Source organism: Limulus polyphemus, unplaced genomic scaffold (assembly GCF_000517525.1).
Source record: "Limulus polyphemus unplaced genomic scaffold, Limulus_polyphemus-2.1.2 Scaffold1992, whole genome shotgun sequence".
NCBI classification, from domain to species: domain Eukaryota; kingdom Metazoa; phylum Arthropoda; class Merostomata; order Xiphosura; family Limulidae; genus Limulus; species Limulus polyphemus.
In genome coordinates, this window is record NW_013667602.1 from 79,013 (window position 1) to 99,378 (window position 20,366).

The window sequence follows — 20,366 nt, forward strand, 5'->3', positions numbered from 1 at the left end:
ATAACAAATGCTATAACAACTAATGTTAACTTCAACAATACTTTCTGACTGCAGTTCAGTTACTCACTACCTACACACATTGATCCCGTCACGTTGTGACCATCTTATATATACCAGACTACCCTATATCTAGTAATCTCCCGACAATTCCCGAAGGTTCGAGAGAAGGAGTGGTGTGATATAGTCACGTGACCTCGCTGACGCAACAATATTTAAGCTAATTTCTTTTGTTTTTTGGGGCATAACATTATAGAAAATTAAAATTTATTTGCAAATCAAAAAACATTAGATACAAAACTGTATAAACCTCATTGTTGCAACAATTAAATAAAGACTCGTGTATTGAATATTACAATAGCTTATTAGCCTCAATCTTACACTGGGTTTCTAGAATCGTAAGGAGCAGAAAATCTTGAAAAATAGCTCTTTTTTTCTCTCTTTAAGCTAATATGTGTAATATCTTATGTTAATGAAAACAAGCGAAAGTTTTAAATTTTTGTTACCTTCAACATGTTTTTTTATATACAGAGCTTCATTTTTGATACATTACCTGTATCTCATCCTCACAGTTCAACTTGCAGACACTGTCAATCTTGATTATGAAAGGGTCTTGAATAGTCCATGCTGAGATTGTGTGAGTCTTTTTCCTGCTTAAAGTCACTGTCCCATTCACTGAACTAGTGTTCTTTGTGAAAATATCATCAATTGATTCATAGATATTGTCATGTTCCACTTGAAGGAAATACAGGGTGATTTAGAAATTAGCACACAATAAAAAAATACACATATATTTTATATGTTGTTGTATATTTTCATTATAGATATAAAATGAAGCCAAACTAACTGTGACAGCAGGCCAGTAAAAAGTGATTAAATTAACTACTGCCTAATTCATAGTGTCACAACTTGCCATGCAGATTAAAATATTTCTATTGGTGATCAGCTTTTAGGCTTTCCAAGGTGTTAAATCCTATTTAATTTCTATTGTAATTTTGAAAACATGCAGTATTGCTTAATTAAAATACTGTTAACTTCTTAATTTACAATTTTACAGTCAATAACTGGCATATAAAAAAGAAGGGGGTCGATGTGGGTGTAAAAAAAATGTGACATAAGTAGTATGTTGCCAAGTGACTTGTTTTTCCACAATGAAAAATTTTAATACATTAATACTAAATCTAATCAATAGGTGAAAAAGAGAAGTTACAGATAACTAACAGATATATTAAATGAGAAAAAAGGGCTGGATTAGAAGTTCCTGAAAGTGCTAAAAAGAGAGAGCCTCCATGCCAGTTTTTGTTATAGAAGAGCATGTAACCAGTACTTGACTCAAGTAGTGAACAAAACATCATAGTTAGTTAACATAAAGCAACACTTTATGCACTGAATGTACAAATATTATTTTTAAATACTTGAAGCAGTGAAATTTAAAACTTAAATGCATAGCTGTAATTAGTTTAGTGGTACCCAACCTTTTCCCACTGGATACCAGCTAGCTCCAAATTCCAAGATTTCATAGACCACTTCATACTCTAAAACAATATACTTCAGTAGCTGTATTTTAAAATACACATTTTTTTCCAACAATCTTGAGAACTGGCTGAAATCTTGCAGCTTAGCAGTTGGGAACCAGTGTTGTAGCTTACACTGTAAAAGTTACAGGCTGTTGTTCCAAAATTGATTTCTGTTAATTACTTTTTAATCCAAGATGCAAATTCTGTGTTTGCTCATGGTCAAATATATTTAATCCCACTCAATTACAGCCACTGGCTTGTATTCAATTATAGAAATAATCATCAGTTGTTACTAGCTTTGAACTATAACAACATGATAACAACTCATACATTATACATACTGTTTTTAAAATGGGATGTAAGGTGAAGATATTTAGGTGATATATGGTTAGAAAATGCAATGGGTGGAGGGAGAACGAGTTAAAAAGTGGCTTAAATGGTGAAAGAAACTTTTCACTGTTTTAGTTTTACCGTCTACCAATTTTTCCTAATTGTATCGTAAATGTTTTTTCATATATTATGAAAAAAAAGACTTAAAAGTTTAGTTCTTTAATAATAATTATTAATGGTTATTACCTTCATCAATTTATATAAAATTTTTTATAGTTCAAAAATCTATACCTCTTTCAAAATATGTCATACCAATTAAAATTCTCAAGTTTTTGTTTCTTTACCTTTTCTTAGGTTGTACTTTCCTTGAAACTAAAGCACACAGTTTTATTAAATTATTGTAAACTTTTCTTCATTAAGAATTATATTTCTTAGACAATTGAACTAAATCTATTTAGGATGTGTTAAACAACCTAACACATAATGTTCTACACAATTATTTTAAACATTCTGTTTTTGTTCTTAAACAGTCTGACTGGTTAGGATTTTTGCCAGGTGTTAAACAGCCTACAAACATTCTACAGCCGACAATAAAAATCTTACTTAATTAGACTCAACACTAATTGTTAAAAACCCATATGTTTTAAACTTGTTAAATTGACTGCATTGATTTGATACTTGTTTCCAAATCTTTTGCCTAATTAGATTCTAATTCAGTTTATCAATAGCCAGCCTAGTTAGGTTCTACACTACGTTTTAAACTGTCTGCCTACTTACATTCTACATTGGCCTTGGAGATCATGATTAACTCAGGTATTTTTTCATCAGAAATCATTTGACGAATATACTGAAAAAGGAAAATAAAAAATCTACTTAAAGAACGTTTGTACTTAAAAAATGTACAGCACTAAACTGTAAAATAGAGCAAGTTACATGAAAAGTCTGAAATCAAAAGTACTGTTGCGTATCTGCTTGTTTGTTAATTTCCGGTATAAATTCTTTCCAAGGATCTTCAGTGATACAAGTCCCTTCTTGATTAAAAATAGTTTATTCTTTCTTGATACAACTTTGTAATACACAGTAATTTCACAATCAATACGTTTCTCGTCTCTTTACTTAACAACCTTTATAACACATGCTATAAATCACAGTGATTCACACGCTTTACTTATGGTGCCTACTGTTCGCTTGACTCAATTATCTATCCCTTCAATCGGGCTGGTTTTTCTCACCAGGCTTATTTACTAAAAAGAGGGTGTCTCAAATGCACTTGGGCCTTCATGATCCTTCGAGAAACTCCAGCGCGCATGCTACCAGCATCGCATGACTTCCACTGTCATAACAGTACATTTAGACATGTAAGAAAACTATCAACATAAATTTTGTATTATTGCTTGACCAGTATGTTTTCATTTCATGTTATCATATAGATCATATATCTTAAAAAATAGAACAATAAAATTTTAATTGAAATATTTATCATAAAAAATAATGCTATAATTAAACCAACTTCTGATACATATTTTCTCTCGTTTTTGAGATATCTTGTGATCTAAATACTTAAATACAGAATGTTTTTGTGGTTAAGTGAAAAGCCACATAATGGGCTTTGTGTGTGATGTGCCCACAACAAGTACCAAAACATGATTTTTAGCATCATAAACCCTCAGACTTTCAGCTGAGAGGCTTGAATATAGTAAAGAATATAGAGAAATGACATTTTTGTTTCTATCTTTACCTGTGAAGTATTTCACATACCAGGAGTTATATGTCTGCAATAAATTTGTAAAGGTGGTTCAAAGAATATCTTCACAATTAATAAACACTTGTACATATTCAATGAGTAAAGTAATTATACTTGTATGAACATTTTTACTAAGAATAACATGAAAAAATTAAATTGCAGACCTACTCTTCATCAAAACAAAAATATAGCACTTAAACTTTCCATCATAACTCATCCACTTTAGATCTAATAATAGTTTCAGATCATGTAAGGAACTGCAACAGACTATATAATTTTTCTTTTGCATTCTACTGATTTTAATTTAGGATGAAGATTTTAATTCCCGGAACACTAAAGGAAGCTAATTATGTCTTTTTATATTTAAATTACAATTAGATTTTACTCTTGTAGATCTAAAAAATTAGCACAAATTCAAAAGTAAAAATCACTTAAAGGTAAATGAGCTAACAGAAAAATCAAAGTGCACATGTTCAAGGACAGAGAAATGTTTTTTATCAGATGCTTAAGAAAAAATGAGCTAGAAAACTGATTGTACCTTGTACTGACTTAGGGGATAATCTTTGAATAAGAACTCTTCTCGGCCATTTATTTTCAGAAGATAAGCTGCAGCACTTTCTTTTATACGCCCACATAAGAAGGACTTCTTGTTTAGTACATACTCAAGTAATTCACTTGTTTTTGTTGAATGAGGAACACAGAACTTGAAACTCATCTGGAACATAAGATATGAGAGAGAGACAGCTTGGTATAAATGCACATAACTGATATATGCTAAATTACTTATAAAAGGTAAGTTTGAATACTTGAAAGTGAGAATAACAAATTAAGGTAAGTTTGAATACTTGAAAGTGAGAACAACAAATTAAGGTAAGTTTGAATACTTGAAAGTGAGAACAACAAATTAAGGTAAGTTTGAATACTTGAAAGTGAGAATAACAAATTAACGTAAGTTTGAATACTTGAAAGTGAGAATAAATTATATTTTATAGTAACGAACACCAACAATAAGTATCAGGTTTACTAATGTGGATGGCATGGCTGTACATTTGCAACAGTGTGTGGAAACATATAGTGGTGTCCTCCAATGGTAAGTTAGTTGATATCAAGGTTTCAACCTCCCTTATTTTCAAATGAGAATGACTTATCACATGGATAGTGTTAGTCACTCTGGGTAAGTCTGACATTACCATTTTTACGTAATGTAAACTGTAGTCAGTCTGAAACAAACCATGAAATAGACAGCAGTTTCAAATCTAGCTCTTCAGTAAAAGTGACTGTTGTTCATACCAAGTAAGAACATACACAGTGTTTGTGAATAATAAAGATATTTAATGCAACTATATCCAGTCTTTATTTCTCAGAAATCAGTAGCTCAGAGAACTCCCAAATACTTCTGCAAAACTATCTTGTTACTCTACAGGAAAATCACTTGGGCATGAAATTCCCACACTAATCATAAAATTTTCAAAAGTAATACAAAAACAATTTTTCTCAAAAAGTTGTAGACATTTTTCAAACTGGAAAAGTTCCAAATGAGTTACAAGTACTAACATAAAATGTCACTTTTCATGCCTCTAGCAATACATGTTACCTGAAAAATGCAATTAATTTTGAAAGAAAAGATATCTATACTTCATACAAATATAGCATAAATGATACCATGTTTATTAACCACTTTTGAACAAGCAACAATTACCAGACAGAGTTCTAAAGCAAAATTGAAATATAATTAGACATTTGACTGATTCTTTACCTCACTACATTCCAGCCTAACAGTTAGTACTAAGTTTCTTTCCTTGATTCGCTTCAATAAAAAAGATGGAAGCTCAGGAGATTTCTCTACTTGTAACGGATACTTATAAGACAATTTTTCCATCCATGTTTTTCTTTCATAATTTTTGGTCCATTCATTACAAGTTAATCTCATCTTCCACCTGAAGTCATTGACCTCTGGATTCTTCAGAGCATCAAATTCATGAAGACCTAGAGAAAAAAAGTCAAAAATGTACAACTTCCTATACAACTAAATACTAACACTTATTAGTATCTATCAATATTTATCAGTAGTTTGTGTTAGTGGTATTTTTAGACCAACTGTTTTTATGAAAAATTTTCAAACTGCCAACCTTCCGAATAATTTGAGTTTGTTGTACAGTTAACTCACAAATTTCTTTTAACACTTGAGATTTAAAAAAAAAAGAAAAAAGTACTATACTTCTTATGAAACTACATCATAAAAAGTGTTAAGGTCCTGTTGAAATAAAGACAGATCTACATCAGAAATGTAGTCTGAGATAGGCGGTATGCTTTATTTAGTTTCATAAAATTAGTCTGTTCATGTGCAACATTTATTTTATTACTACCTAAATTGAATGCATTAAGTTCTGATTGATATATTATTTTTAAGTTAAAAGCCTAAAATATGATATTACTCAGGTAGAATTAAATAAATCACAAAATCTATGCACTAACTGTTTGATGGAGTTCATATATCCATAAAATTCACCTAATACGAAAATCTCACCTTTGCCAATTAACAAGCCAATCTGTGCATTAAGTTGTGTCTCTGCTTTGTCTCCTTTTTTCTCAACTAGACGGAGAATTGCCTGAAAAGGTCTTACATCACAGACTCTCTTGTTTTCCTCTATCAACTCTTCCTGTTCAGATGTTGTCTGGTTAATACATCTAAAGATGTAAGTCTGCATATCATGAAGAAGACCATACAGGGGAAGTTTCTGTGCTTCTTCCCATGCATCCTTTAGTAAGAAAAGAGATAAAATTTGTCACAATAACTCTCAAAATAGGGCAATTAAGAAAATTAAAGATTTTGGTCACACTTATGAAATCAGTTAAACATTGTGGTGTACATATTATTACATCAGCTGCAAAATCTGTTTCAGTCTGTCAAAAGTTTTTAAAAGTACTTTTAGAACTTCTGAGTAAACTGTTATATGTTAATGTTTTTGAAATTTAGATGCATACAAAAGTGTTTATTCTGCACCTGACTTCTTTTTTCTTGTTAGTGAAGGAAACTTATGTACTATTTCCTGAAATGCTTTGGTATACTGCTGAAGGAACAAACCTATTTAACAGCAATTTAACGTTGTTTCACTTTTTTTTTTATTACATCTTTATAAAGTTGACTGATACTGTTTCTTGTTTAAGACATCTTACATGTATGTATCATCCTTACACTGTTGATTTTACATTGGCTCTGTTTTATATCACATTCTCACAGGGCCAGGAAAATGAGGGGTGGGTGGGCTTTGCCTGTCCAGTTTAGATCCTGTGCCTCTCACCCCCAAGTTTGATATTACAATTGGTCTAAACAAAGCTATGACAAATACAAATCAAATGCTAAAAATATAATTACAGCTAAACATAATAATAAAAATGATAATAATACAAATAATTGAAAAAAAAAGGTGTGTGTGCTGTCATACAATTTTGGTTACCTCTTGCAACAATTACCCTCCTCCCTAAGTAAGTGGGTGCTCCCTATATGCCTGGAATGCATTTTTGTAAGATTGGTCTAAAATATCTTTTTTGTTCACATTTTTATAAGGTTAATTAAGTATTGTGTATTTTTTAAATCACTTTACATCACACATTTATAATGCAGATATTGTGTTGTGTCTAACCCATTTTACATTATGTTTTTATATGGGTGATCTACAAGAAATAAAGCAGTGATAAGTATTATTTAATGTAAAAAATTACAGAACTCATATAGACACCCCAAGAAACATTATGATAAAACAAATCACAACACAGTTACATGCAGTTTTATACCCCACCATTCAAAACTCATTGTATAATCTGATTGCTGGGCAATAATTTTTCTTTGTCACTTTTGTAAATATAAAACTTCTATGTGGCCAATTACTTTTTATAAAAATAGTTTTTATATGTTTAACCGTGATAACATCAAGTTCCTAAAAATATTATCCATATTTGCATATTTCAACAACACAATCATGATTCATGAGCATATTATTTTGATTTTTATTATAAAGGAAAAGAAATACATAAACTTTGTATTAACTAAAAAAAAAAACTTCTGAGCAGTAATGATTTATATTGAACTCCCATTAATTCCATCTTCAAACATTGAAACACAAGCTACAGATGAAGTAGTGCTATTTTCAAGGTTAATAGTGTAAATATCAAACGTTTACCAATTGGCTTTATAACAATTGATAATGTACAGCTCATAAACTAGTAGATTTTTCCTTCTAACTGTAATTGAAGATTCTATGGAGCACCAAGCATAAGGTAGTTTTTGAAATCTACATATTCATTGTCTTGACAGCAAAACCCGCGATAACATAATGTTACTTCTCCGTTTGTTAATTAACTTTCCGTAACTTCGTTCCGACAAAACTTTAGTGACACAAGTCCTTACTTAATAAAACTGGTTTACGATACACTTATTTTCAACAATCACGCTAAAACAAACGCTATATCAAAGAACGTCAACAATACTTCTGACTGCAGTTCAACTACTCACTATCTACACACACACATTACGTTATTATTACCGTCACGTTGTCACCCCCTTTTATATACCAGACTACCCTATATCTAGTAAATGCCAGAGCATTCGCCAAAGTACAGGATAGAAAGTAGAGGGTGTGAGAATAGTCATGTGATCTCGCTGATGCAACAATAATAAGGAAAAACATAACATTGTTTAAAACAGATATTACATACAAATACAATAACATGTTTCTTGTAGATATGCATTCTGAAACAAGATACAAATAATAAAATAGCATAAATACTGTTACGACAGCAGAAGTCGCGTGATGCTGGGAACATGCATGCTGGAGTTTCTCGAAGGATCATGAATTTTCCCGGTAACTCTAGTCTGATCGAGATGCCCTCTTTTTTAATATATAAGCCTGGCAAGGAAAGCCAGGGAGAGAGAGATAACTGAGTCAAGCGAACAGTAGGCACCATAAGTAAAGTGTGTGAATCACTGTGATTTATAGCATGTGTTATAAAAGTTGTTAAGTTTAAAGTGACTGTGTAAATTCTGTTTATTAAACAATTGTTGTATGGAGAAAGAATAAACTGGTTTAATCAAGAAAGGAGTTGTATCGCTGAAGTTCCTCGGAAATAATTTCTACCGGAAATTAACAAACAAGCAGATATATAATAATATACAACTGTCCTACACATTTATACAATACTTCTTTCTCCTTAATGTTGCATTCAAGAAGTGCTACATTAACTTACAATCATGTATTCATCACTTGTGAAGCCTTATTCTAGCATTTCATGATGGTATTGGAAGGAAAATCAACTGGTTTTGAGAACTATGGCAAAATACACTAATGACAAACAACTCAGTAAAGGTCAGTAAGTTTAGGTATGATAGTTTTGAACTCTTTTATTCACAAAAACTAAATATAATAGTTATGCAAAATATGTGAAAATGGCTTGAAATTTAATTCTTTGTTATACTGGTATACTGATGTCTTACAGGTAAGTTAGTTATAAGTATCCAAAATAAATGACAGATTCAGGAAATATTTAGTAAAGAATAAACACGGACAGTACAGAAAGAAGCATGCTTTTAAAAATAATTATCCTCAAAAATAAGTGTTTAAGAGTTTTATTTTACTGGACAACTTGAATAGACCTTTACTATGACTTTTGTCTACTAAAGCAGGAGAAAGAGAGAGATGTCTAAACAAAAGACTGAAGTAAAGATGATACATTGCACTGTTAAGCCAGAACAAAGATTCCTGATGTAATATCCCACAATCCTAGATTACCATGTCAATAATAACTAGAAAAATCTTTGTATTACCCCTCATCTTGGGTACAATTCACACCCCAGGGAACAAACAAGTATAAGCCTTTACAGAGTGACCAATATTTTATGTAACCTTTGTGAAAGATAGAAGATTAGCACAAGTTTAGGACCTTCCATATCTTAAGTGCAGAAAAACTGCAAAAATAAGTTTGAGAAATATACTTGAATAAAAATATTTTCTTTAATATTTATGAATGGGTAAAATACAGCAGTTTTCCAACTGCTACACACATTTCTCTCTGAAATTAATCCATTTTCTGCCTCAACCTAAGCATGGAATCAAATTTAAGTTTACAGAGTAATATGTCATGATCCCTTCTGAAAAAGATTATTTTATGATTTTCTTTGAATAAACTTCAATTTGAAAAAAGTTAAATTTGATTAGCAATTCAAAGCAATTCAATGTAAGATCATAATATTTTTGGAACATAATTTTTTAAAAATTAGTTCAATTATCTTTTTTAAAATATATAAAAGTTTTTGTGATATATGAGCCTGTTGCAAAAATGTTTGAATAAGTTTGTGAACAGATAAAACATTTCATTGTTGATGTGAAAAATTGTTGTATGTAAAATACTAGTGTTTAATGTAATACTCAGAATTTCTGAAGTTTATGATCCTTAGTGTTGGAGTACAAAATTTGTAGCCTCAATCTTAGGATTTACTTCTCTTTCACTTCAATCAGAATGTTCTAAGTATATATTTAAATATACACATTTTTTTATTCTTAAGGTGTTTATAGCCCATTGATGTATGCATTACTAGTTTTGGGACTCAAGGGCAAACTAAGGACCTCAAAGTTTAAGGAACTTGAAAGTAACACAAAGCAATTCACTTCCAATTAATTATGCAAATTATTTCATTAGTATGCAAATATTAAAGAGCTCTGATTCATATTATCTACAAACACAATATCTTGAAAATTAATAACACTAACCAACTAAATCATACATCAATTTACAGCTTAAAAAGAGAGGAAAAGAACCTTAACACCATAAATGTCAGACTATCACAGAAGAAAATAAAAACAAAAAATGTATTTATTTTCAACCCTACAAATCAACCCTCTAGTTACAGACCAATTATAGTTTGGGTGTAACTTTTTATAACCCATGTTTTGGTTTATTCCCTGCAGTATTTTCCAAGATGTTCTGTGTCAAAATCTGGTAGAAATCCATGAAAAGTTGACAAAACTATAATTGGTTTTGTTGATCAGGTAGGGATAAAGCTGGAATGGAGAAGAACGTGATTACAAATGAAAGTTCCATCACTTCAATGTTTCACCATTACTTTAACAATTTTCCATCCTCAAGTTCTGCTACATTTAGGCATTAGCTTCTCAATGTGCTGGATCCCATGGAACCTTCATTTTTTTCTTCTGACATTCTTCTTTGCCATTGAAATTTCTTCAGTGTAGAATGAAGGGAAAATTCATCCAGCTCTTTAAACAGTAAATAAAACCTTACAGTGAGGGATTTAACTTGTAAAAGACAAAGGAGTGAACATAGTAGCCAGAGAATTATCACATGGAGTTGAACACTGTTCACTTGAAGCTTTGTTAGTTTCACCAGAGTGAAGTTAGCAAACAGTTTCAGCATTATTGTAGTCTCTTAAGAGTCTGTATCACAAAAATTTAGAAAATTACCCCAAAGAGACTGCAAATTGCCATGAATTTCATTGCTAGGGTGGTTGCTATGGGAAGATTTTAATTTAATCAGGATTATGATTTTCAATCCCATTTTTGAGGGTTATGTATGGGTATTTTGACAAAATGTGTTGCAGAAACTGAAAGTAGACATTTTACAGTAGCAAATATTTATTTTTCAAAAAAGGGTGAAAAAATTGAAACAAATGGGCTAGAAATACCTTAAATCTCAAATTACATAATTGTTTTTCTCATTCACTACTGTCAGGGTCCAAATACTGCATCATTAAATATTCTTGGCCATTACAGCTTTCTGTGTAATTAAATTGACCAAAATAACTGGATGAAATTACTTATTTTCTATGAAACCTTAGAACAAACCCCACCTGTAATTAGTGGGATTAAAGGTAAAATTGATGAGATTTTTTGTTTGCTTTTTTTATAGCACATATAAGCCTTTACGTCTTTACTTCTCAGAAATCAGTTACTCAGAGAATTCAGAAGTACTTTTTAATAAACATCCAGGTTGACTGTCCAGCTACTCTGTAAAACTATCTTGTTTCTCTGTGAGAAAATCAATTAGGCCTGAAAATACCACACTAATCATAAAAGTTTCAAATGAAATGCAAATAAGTTAAGATATAATGTTTTGAAATTTTGACTTTCTTTGTATTCAGTTTGGAGGAGAAACTCACTTTTGCAAGCATTATAACTTCTACTTTCTTTAGATGCACACCAAACTAAATTCACTAACTGGTCAATAAGCACGTTTTCTTGCAGAAAAGTTAGCTGTGACTTTATGATGTCCTGAAATATACAGCTTTCATTTCAGTTGGAAAAATCCTGTAATGGTTCGCAGCTTCTCCATACACGTGTGGATTAATGTAGGTGGTTAATGTGCATGACATGAGCAACCTGTCTTAGTTTATGTTATTGTAGTTTGGTATGTAGAAGCCAGGCTCTTTCCTGTTAAAGAGATAAGATATAATTTGCAGACTATTAGCCAGCTTTTAAATTGATTTAGTTTCTGAGAACTGTAAAACTATTCAGACTTTGAGTTTGTTTCAGTAATTTGTTTTACTTTGAGAGGTTTGAACTGTTTTAACATTGAGAAATTACTTTCATTTAATACTAAGTTTGTTTTTCGTGTAGCTTGCACATTAGAAAGAACCAATAAACATTGAGAAATTACTTTCATTTAATACTAAGTTTGTTTTTCGTGTAGCTTGCACATTAGAAAGAACCAATAAACATTGAGAAATTACTTTCATTTAATACTAAGTTTGTTTTTCGTGTAGCTTGCACATTAGAAAGAACCAATAAATGTTTCATTTCAATTCTCTCTCTCTCTTGTCAGTTCCATACACCCATTACAAACACTTGCTCTTGTTTGATTCTTACATTGTGTTTGTCTATGACTATGTTTGTTTTAATAGGCTGTTGTTTCATACATTTTGTGTATGGACTATGAGAAGAACTTTGTCAGAGTTAAGAGAGACAAAAATCTATACTTTGAACTCAGTCTTTGTTGAATCTCATTACATAGTGAACCCTACCCAATTATTATGCTGGAAATCCATGCAGTATATCCAGTATGCTACATGCAGGATGACTGGGATTTCTTACAATTTTAGTACACAGAAATATGTCATTTATAATGCAGCATGGCTGGGAATACATTTTCAGTACACAGACATCACTTATAATTCATATCTGTAGAAACAATTACACAGGCCTGCAAATTTAAACTTCATAAAAGTTGTTCTGGTTTTAATAATGGATTTTCTATAATTCAGCTATACAGATTTTGAAAATAATATTCATTTTTTCTATCATTTTAAGGATTTTTTTACAAATTGGAAAGAAAAAAACTCTTACTCAGATCAAATTTACAACAAGTTTATCACAAATATAACAGAATATATTTAGATCATTTATACAACCTCTTGTTGCCATAGCAATGAATAAATAATATTGAAAAGAAAAAAATAATGTCAAAGTGCACGCATAAACAAATACTATTTAGAAATGACACATCATGTGGGCTGTTAATTGTTTATATACCAGCAATGCATTTCTTGTTGATTCTACAATGATCAATAAGACTCTCACGTCATGATTGTTCTAGAGAAATATATATAGCCAGTGGTTGCCAACATTTTAAACATAATAAAATGTGACCCAATTTCAATGAAAATGATTCACTTATGTAAAAGTATATACGACGTTTTGTGAAAAGTCTATGTGATGGAGAAAAATGGATATGATGTTCAGATTCAGTGTACAGGAATTACCATAGAACATGTAAAAATTTCAAGATAATAAAATCATCACAGACCTGTGTTATTCTTAGAACACATACAGTGTTCATTTTACATAAGACAAGTTTATCAAAATTCCTTTTGCAATGGAATACAAATCCCAAATAGTTTAGATATTAAATAAGTATTTGCAACAGTAACACTTGCACTTAAAATACAAATTTGTATACAATTAAATGAAATTAAAAAAATAAGAAATGATTTAAAACAAAAATGTTGTTAATTCTATATCATATATCTTGTATACAATTCTGATTTATGTGTACCTATTTTTTTAATTGACTTGTTAGCTCCTTTTATAGTTTCTGGCAAAAAACAATTGAAATTTTGCAGGTATATACACTTGAACTGAATGTAATTGATAATAACATTAATAAGCCATTCTAAGAAACAATTCAGAAATAGGAAATTTTGAAATATATGCCCCATATTGGGATAAAAGGTTTTTAGGGATCCTCAGAACTGTATCCACAAATTTATATGAAAATTGCTTTGGGCATATAATAAAACATTTAAAACAAGTATCAATGGATAGGTTTGGTACATTTCATATTGGAGTACTTAAATGAGAAATCAAAGGGGTTTATTTCCACTCAGAACTGGCTACATTAATGTACAGGAAAATTGGTTTGGACATGTAAGCAATAGTCAAAATAAGGTGTGCCAATTTTTTTGTATATTTTTTTTTTCAGTGAACTTACCAGTTGTTGTTTTTCAATACATATATACCCATCGTAAAAACTAATTTTCAGCTATTATCTACTACAATGCACTAACCTAAAAATACCACAGAGTATGTAGAAAGGATAAGTTTTGATACTCTGACCACAGGATATTATTGTAGAGTTTAATGTTTTTGCTAACATGTGTATTATTCTTAGTTGAAGTCATATTACCAAGATTAAAGAAAAACTTCTGCCTTAAAGAATGACATTTTCTGCAAATAAAATCAACCACTATCAAGAGGGAGAGTTTGATGCTAGGAGAGAGAGAGATGCTGAGTCTAGGAAAAGCCTTCTCCTTGACATAGATCTCTCAAGGTCCAAGGCATCAATCTCTCTTTAACTACAGAATCAGGAAAATCAGTCAACATCTGGTGTTTCAAGAATGGCAGACTAGGTACTGACCCTGAAGAAAGAGTGATCTCAGTGCAAGGGAAGCACAAACAATTCATTGCTTTGCTATCTTGAACTACAACCTACTATCTTGAACCCATGACATCAGTTGTATCTGAGCCAGAAATCTGCCAAGGATCCACAAAGGAGAGGCTTTTACCAACACCTTAGGACCTTGCGAGTGAAGCAAAGCAAAATTTGTCCCCTAATACAGGAATGTCCAGACCATTTTCAGAAGTGTTTCAGACATGCAATTGCTAATAATGGCTGGTCTCAGGAGACACAACTAAAAGAGTGGGATGCAGTCATGGTTAAATTGTGTTAATTATTAAACTCAGTGGAGAATCAAGTGATCCATCAGGTCAAGTTTGAGGCTTGTAAGAGGAGTGCCAGTGAGTGTGGCCATTCATGAGGATATTTTGCACTGCTTGTACAGTAAACCTTATCATGTGATACCCTCAGCAGATCATGAAGACATACTTGTGTACAAGTTCATTAAGGGACAATAAGGCACCACCTGGATATGACAGGTATCTTCACTTAACAGCAGCATTTTCCATCACAACCAGGTATGAAGCGATAACTCTGAGCCAGTTGCTGGAGAGGAAAATGCCTGCAGTGACAAACATTGTGGCTACACCTTGGACAAACTATCCCACTCAGATACTTCCCCAATGCTAAGTTTAAATCATGCCGAGGGTTAACCAGCAACCCATACATTCTGGCACATCAATGCAATTATACTGTTTTCCAGTAAATGGAAAAAGCTTTCTCAGTTCTCCCATGGTTTGCATGCCACAGTGTATGCTAATAGTGCCTCTACCTGAATATTATCTAATATGGGAGAAGAAAAGCATCTGCTTCACTTGTAGTATGTTGGGTCACTGCCAAGTGAACTGTCCACACTTTGCTGAGCAGCAGTCATCAAACTTATTGGTTCCAACTGATTGATCAGCAGGTACAGAAGAAGCATAGCATCTGATTTAGACTGATGGCTTACCAGGTCCAGAAGAACTAGAAGCAAGAAGTAAACACTGCTATTACACCTATGGAATACTAATGGAGCTCAAGTTGCTCAACTTAGGGGAAGAGTGAAGACAGCTTGCACCAAAGGGTTTGGTGAAGCTTGGTACAGACCAATAATGGTATAAGGGCAAAACATCAAGTTCCTTGTCAATACAGGGACAGCCAGAACAGGGGTAGATCTTACAATACATCAAGCCCCCAAGTGAAACTATCATTCTGGCCAGTGGATACCAATTTTGTTCTGACAGAGTAGACATGAGTGGAGAGAAGACTTCTGAATGTGTCTAGGATATGTTGGTCACAGAATAAAGGTGGAGATATCCAACCTCAGATCTTACATTTGCAACCTATGGATAGATGTAATACAAACATTATCGGTCAGTTTCACCTGTGCAACTGGTGAAATGATGTTCTATGGAATTATCCATTATGGCAAGATTGAGTTCATGAGCATTGGACTGCATGAGTGTGCACAGCAAATGGAATAACAGTATCTTCATATACACAAATGGTATTTCGTGGTCTACCATGGTCAAAGTCTAGTGCATTAGTATTCTGTAATGAAGTTACAGAGGTTACATATGAAATGAACTGCTTCTTTCCAGATAGCAGGCAGCATTACCTTGGAAAGCTATTGGACTGAGGAAGAAAGAGAGCTCCTAGTATTGTTTTGTAATTATGGCCAAATTGGCTATCCATTTTGACACTGGAATAGTTACAAGTGCAGTAAGCAAAGAGGAAGTAACCAAGGCTCACAGTAACACTAGGGTTACATCTGTACACTGCTACTAACACATCTGAGATCACTATTTAGGATTGTACAAACAATCTAGACCCAGTACAACAAAAGCAACTCAGGACTTGTTGGTTGAGCATGCCGATGTATTTGTGGGATGAGATGGTCAATTGGGTTTAACAGTCACCACAACAAACATACAAGCAACACATGTCTGATCAAACAACCACTGCACTGGCTTTATGGACTCCAATGAATATTGAAGGATGGAGTCATACAACCTTTGGAGAGTGCTTGGTTATCTTTAGTAGTGATTGTCAGGAAGAAGAAAGGTATGTTAAAATTCTGTGTTGATCTTAGATGAATGAATGCAGTAACTTGGTTCAACATTTTAGATCAGACCTCTGAATACTGGCAAGTCAAGCTGGACAATGAGAACAAACTATAGACTAGTTTAGCATGAGAGATGCCTTTTACAAGTTCCACATCATATCATTTAGCTTATATAATGTGCCTGTTACTTTCAAGAGGCTAATGGAGCTTACACTGAAGGGACTGCAATAGGTGAGATGCATGGTATACATAAACAATATTTTAGTGTTCAGTAACATGTTTGAGTTTGTGGCTAAGAACCCAAAGATGATATTCTAGCAGTTAAAGAAAGCAGAGTTTCACACAGAAGTGGAATTTTTGTCACTTAGTAGGTAAAATTGAGACACGCTGTATTGGCATATCTACAACACTATGAATTTCTATTGAACACCAACACCAGCAATAATGGAATTGGAACAGTGTTATCACGGTTACAGGATGGAGTAGAATGTATAATTACATATACTGGCATTATACTCATGACTGCTGAATGCTAATAATGTATGACAAAGAAATAACTACTTGCACCTATAGTCTTCATAAAGCACTATTGCCATTACTTGTATGGTGGTAGATTCTCCATCCAAGTGGATCATGTTTTGCTAAAATGGTTAACGAGCTGTAAAAATCCAAAAGGAATGATAGCATGTTGGATAACAATGTTGCAAAAATATGACTTTGTCCTATTGCATCACCTACGTATACAACATAGAAATGTTTTAGGTTTGATGTAATATAGTTATGTACACTTAATGAACTCCAGACCATTACAAGGCACAAAATGCATTAAGGCTTACTCACAGATAATAGGTACTCAATTTTATAATAGTTTATATGTTTTTGTAAATATTTCTTTACTAATAAGATAAAATTAAATATAGAAAAACAATTCAATTTTAACTTAAATATGCTGAAGAGTACAAATTTATTGATGCTAGGGAAACTAACTTTCTGTCATGGAGCTATCTAATTTAATATAGAGGTTGAATACAATATAATAAAACGATTTTGGAGCCTCACCACATCATTATAATCCATGTTGCCACGTCTGGTGATGCTCTATCTCATGACTGTGCATCAGCCCTGTATTTTAGTTTTCATCCTAAAAGACTTCAGTGTAACATCGTAAGACTTTCATATTCAAAGTAAATCTTTCCTTCCTTATGCTTTACATACTTCACCTATTGTGTGAGGACAATGGTTCCAAGCACCTGTTTCAAAAATTCAATCACACAAAAATCTACAGGTGCTGCATACAACAACTTGACCAGAGTGTCTTTCTATGGAATAAAATGAATGCCCACTCCATCCTTCTGCTGCTTTAGCTTTTTTTTTGTTATTGTTGTTGTTCATCCTTCATGATTGAAGAAGATCTTCTTCATTATCATCCATTGACCTTGTATGTTCAGAGGTGCCTGATTAGCCCAATCCTGGCTTGAAAATATCTGGAGCAATGAGGGCAAGTCAATAGACTGGTGGGTTCTGAAAGTTGCTTCCTACTGCTTTGCATGCTGCACACTTGTTCTAGGCTGTCAGAATGCGATGTTGTTCATATGTTGGTTGCTCCCTTTGTGACAGAACTCCTCCAGACTGGGCTGTTTTGGGCAAGAGTTTCCCAGGTATTAGGATCTATGTTGCAGTCCTTTGGCGCAACCTTGAGTGTGTCCTTGTAGCACTTCTTCTGACCACCATAGGAGCATGATCCAGTCTGTAGTTCACCGAAGAAGCTGCATTTTGGGAGGTGATTGTCTGGCATTCTGACAACATGGCCAGCCCACCAGAGTTGCGTCTTCCTCAGCAGGGTGTAAATGCTGGGCATGTCAGACCTGTTTAGGACTTCAGTGTCAAGGACCTTGTCTTGCCATTTGATGTTCATAAGTTTGCATAGACAGCAACTGAGTTTTTTTGGCATGCCATTGGTAGACAGTCCATGTTTCAGACATGTAGAGGAGGGTAGTGAGCACAACTACCCTGTAGACTTTCACCTTGGTTTTGAGTGTTACCCCTTTTTATCCCAAACTGATGAATGTAGCCTACCAAAAGCAGTGCTTGCCTTGGCTATTCTAGAGTTTGTTTCATCATCAATGTGAAAACAGCAAGAGAAGGTGTTACCTAGGTAGGTGAATTTGTCCACATCTGGTAGATTTTGGTTGTTGACTGTTATGTTAGGTTCTTGGTACAGTTTTCCTGGAGCAAGGTGGTACATTACTTCAGTTTTATTCATGCTGATGGTAAAGCTGAAGTTGTCACAGGAGGTGACAAATAGGTCCATATTTTGCTTCATGTCTGCTTCACTTCTGGTGTTCAGGGCACAGTAATCAGTGAAGAAATGATGCAGTCTATCAGTATTGACATTAGTCTTAGCCTTAAGGCATTGCAGATTGAAGAGCTTGCCATCCATTCAGTATCTAATGTCAATGCCTGGGTTGACATCCTTAAAAGCATCAGTGAGCATGGCTGAAAACATGATGCTGAAAAGTATCGGTGCCAGTACACAGCCCTGTTTAACTCTATTTGTGACTGGAAAGGGATCAGAGGGCTGGCCATCTTCAAGTACTCGGGCTTGCATGCCATCATGAAACTGTTGTACCATCAGTATAAACCTATCTAGGCACCCAAATTTGCTCATGATCTCCCAGAGCCCTTCTCAGCTGACCGTGTCAAAAGCCTCGGTAAGGTCAATGAAGGTGGTTTACAGATTGACGTTTTGTTCTTGGCATTTCTCTTGAAGTTGGTGGGCAGCAAATACCATGTCAATTATGCCCGTCTTTTCTGAAGCCACACTGGCTCTCCAAAAGCATACCCTGCTGGCAATTGAGAGGAGAGAGATTCCACGGTGGTTGTCACAGAATTGGCAGTTGCCTTTCCTTTTTTAGGGGTGGATGATGTCAATATCCTTAAAATCTTGTGGGAAGACCCCATGTTCTCACATGGATTGCAGTAGCTTTGTGAGCTTCTCGAGCTGCTTGGGTCCACCATGTTTGTAGATCTCTGCTGGAATAGCATCAGCTCCAGGAGCTTTGCCATTTTCGATGAAATTAACTTATGATAAGAGATCTACTGAAGTCTGCTTTGCACCCGGAGACAAGGTATGGTTGTATAATCCCAGGAAGACCAAAGGGAAGTCTCCTAAGTTGTCTTCTCCATGGGAAGGCCCATATGACATAGTGGATCGTCTCTCAGACGTGACTTTCTGGATAAGATGTGGTTGGCGAGGTAAGACAAAAGTGATGCATGCCAACAGGCTTTGGCGTTATCATGGTCCAGGACATTTCAGTTGGGACGAAGTAGACAACAGAACAAATGACGCTGCTGAAGACGTGCCACCTGAAGAAGCCACTGTCAAAGAAGAAACTCTACTCAGTTTGAGAAGGGAAACGGTGAAGCTCTTGATGAAGTTACTACCACTGATGTGGCTGTTACCGACGATAGAACATTTCCTGATGAAGCAGATGAGCCCCACGTGAAGCAGAAGCCAACAAGACGGAGACCAGTACGAAAGAAGATACGTCCCGTAAAATTAAGAGACTTTGTTGAATTGTAATTTTGTGATTGTAATTTTGTACATTTAATTAAGTTATTGTTAATTGTTATTGGTTTATTGTAAGTGGCTATTGTTCGGGACGAACAATACTAAGGAGGGGACAGTGTTGCGTCAGCAAGGTCACGTGACTAGCGTCACGCCACCTGCTTTCCAGAACTATCCGTTCCTTCGGGAGTGCTCTAGCATTTACTA

The 20,366-nt window shown here is 33.6% G+C and overlaps 1 protein-coding gene across 6 annotated transcripts in view; it reads right to left on the reverse strand.

Moving 5' to 3' along the window:
• LOC106465590 (phosphatidylinositol 4,5-bisphosphate 3-kinase catalytic subunit beta isoform-like) overlaps positions 1–20,366 on the reverse strand; it is a 65,051-nt gene that overhangs the window by 30,503 nt on the left and 14,182 nt on the right. For all 6 annotated transcript variants that reach the window (XM_013925820.2, XM_022393519.1, XM_022393518.1 and 3 more), the window contains 5 exons: positions 6,116–6,347; positions 5,345–5,574; positions 4,127–4,303; positions 2,622–2,691; positions 551–732 (listed from right to left, as the gene is read on the reverse strand). In XM_013925820.2, coding sequence (XP_013781274.1) covers positions 551–732; positions 2,622–2,691; positions 4,127–4,303; positions 5,345–5,574; positions 6,116–6,347 — 891 coding nt within the window. The remainder of the gene's footprint in view (positions 1–550; positions 733–2,621; positions 2,692–4,126; positions 4,304–5,344; positions 5,575–6,115; positions 6,348–20,366) is intronic.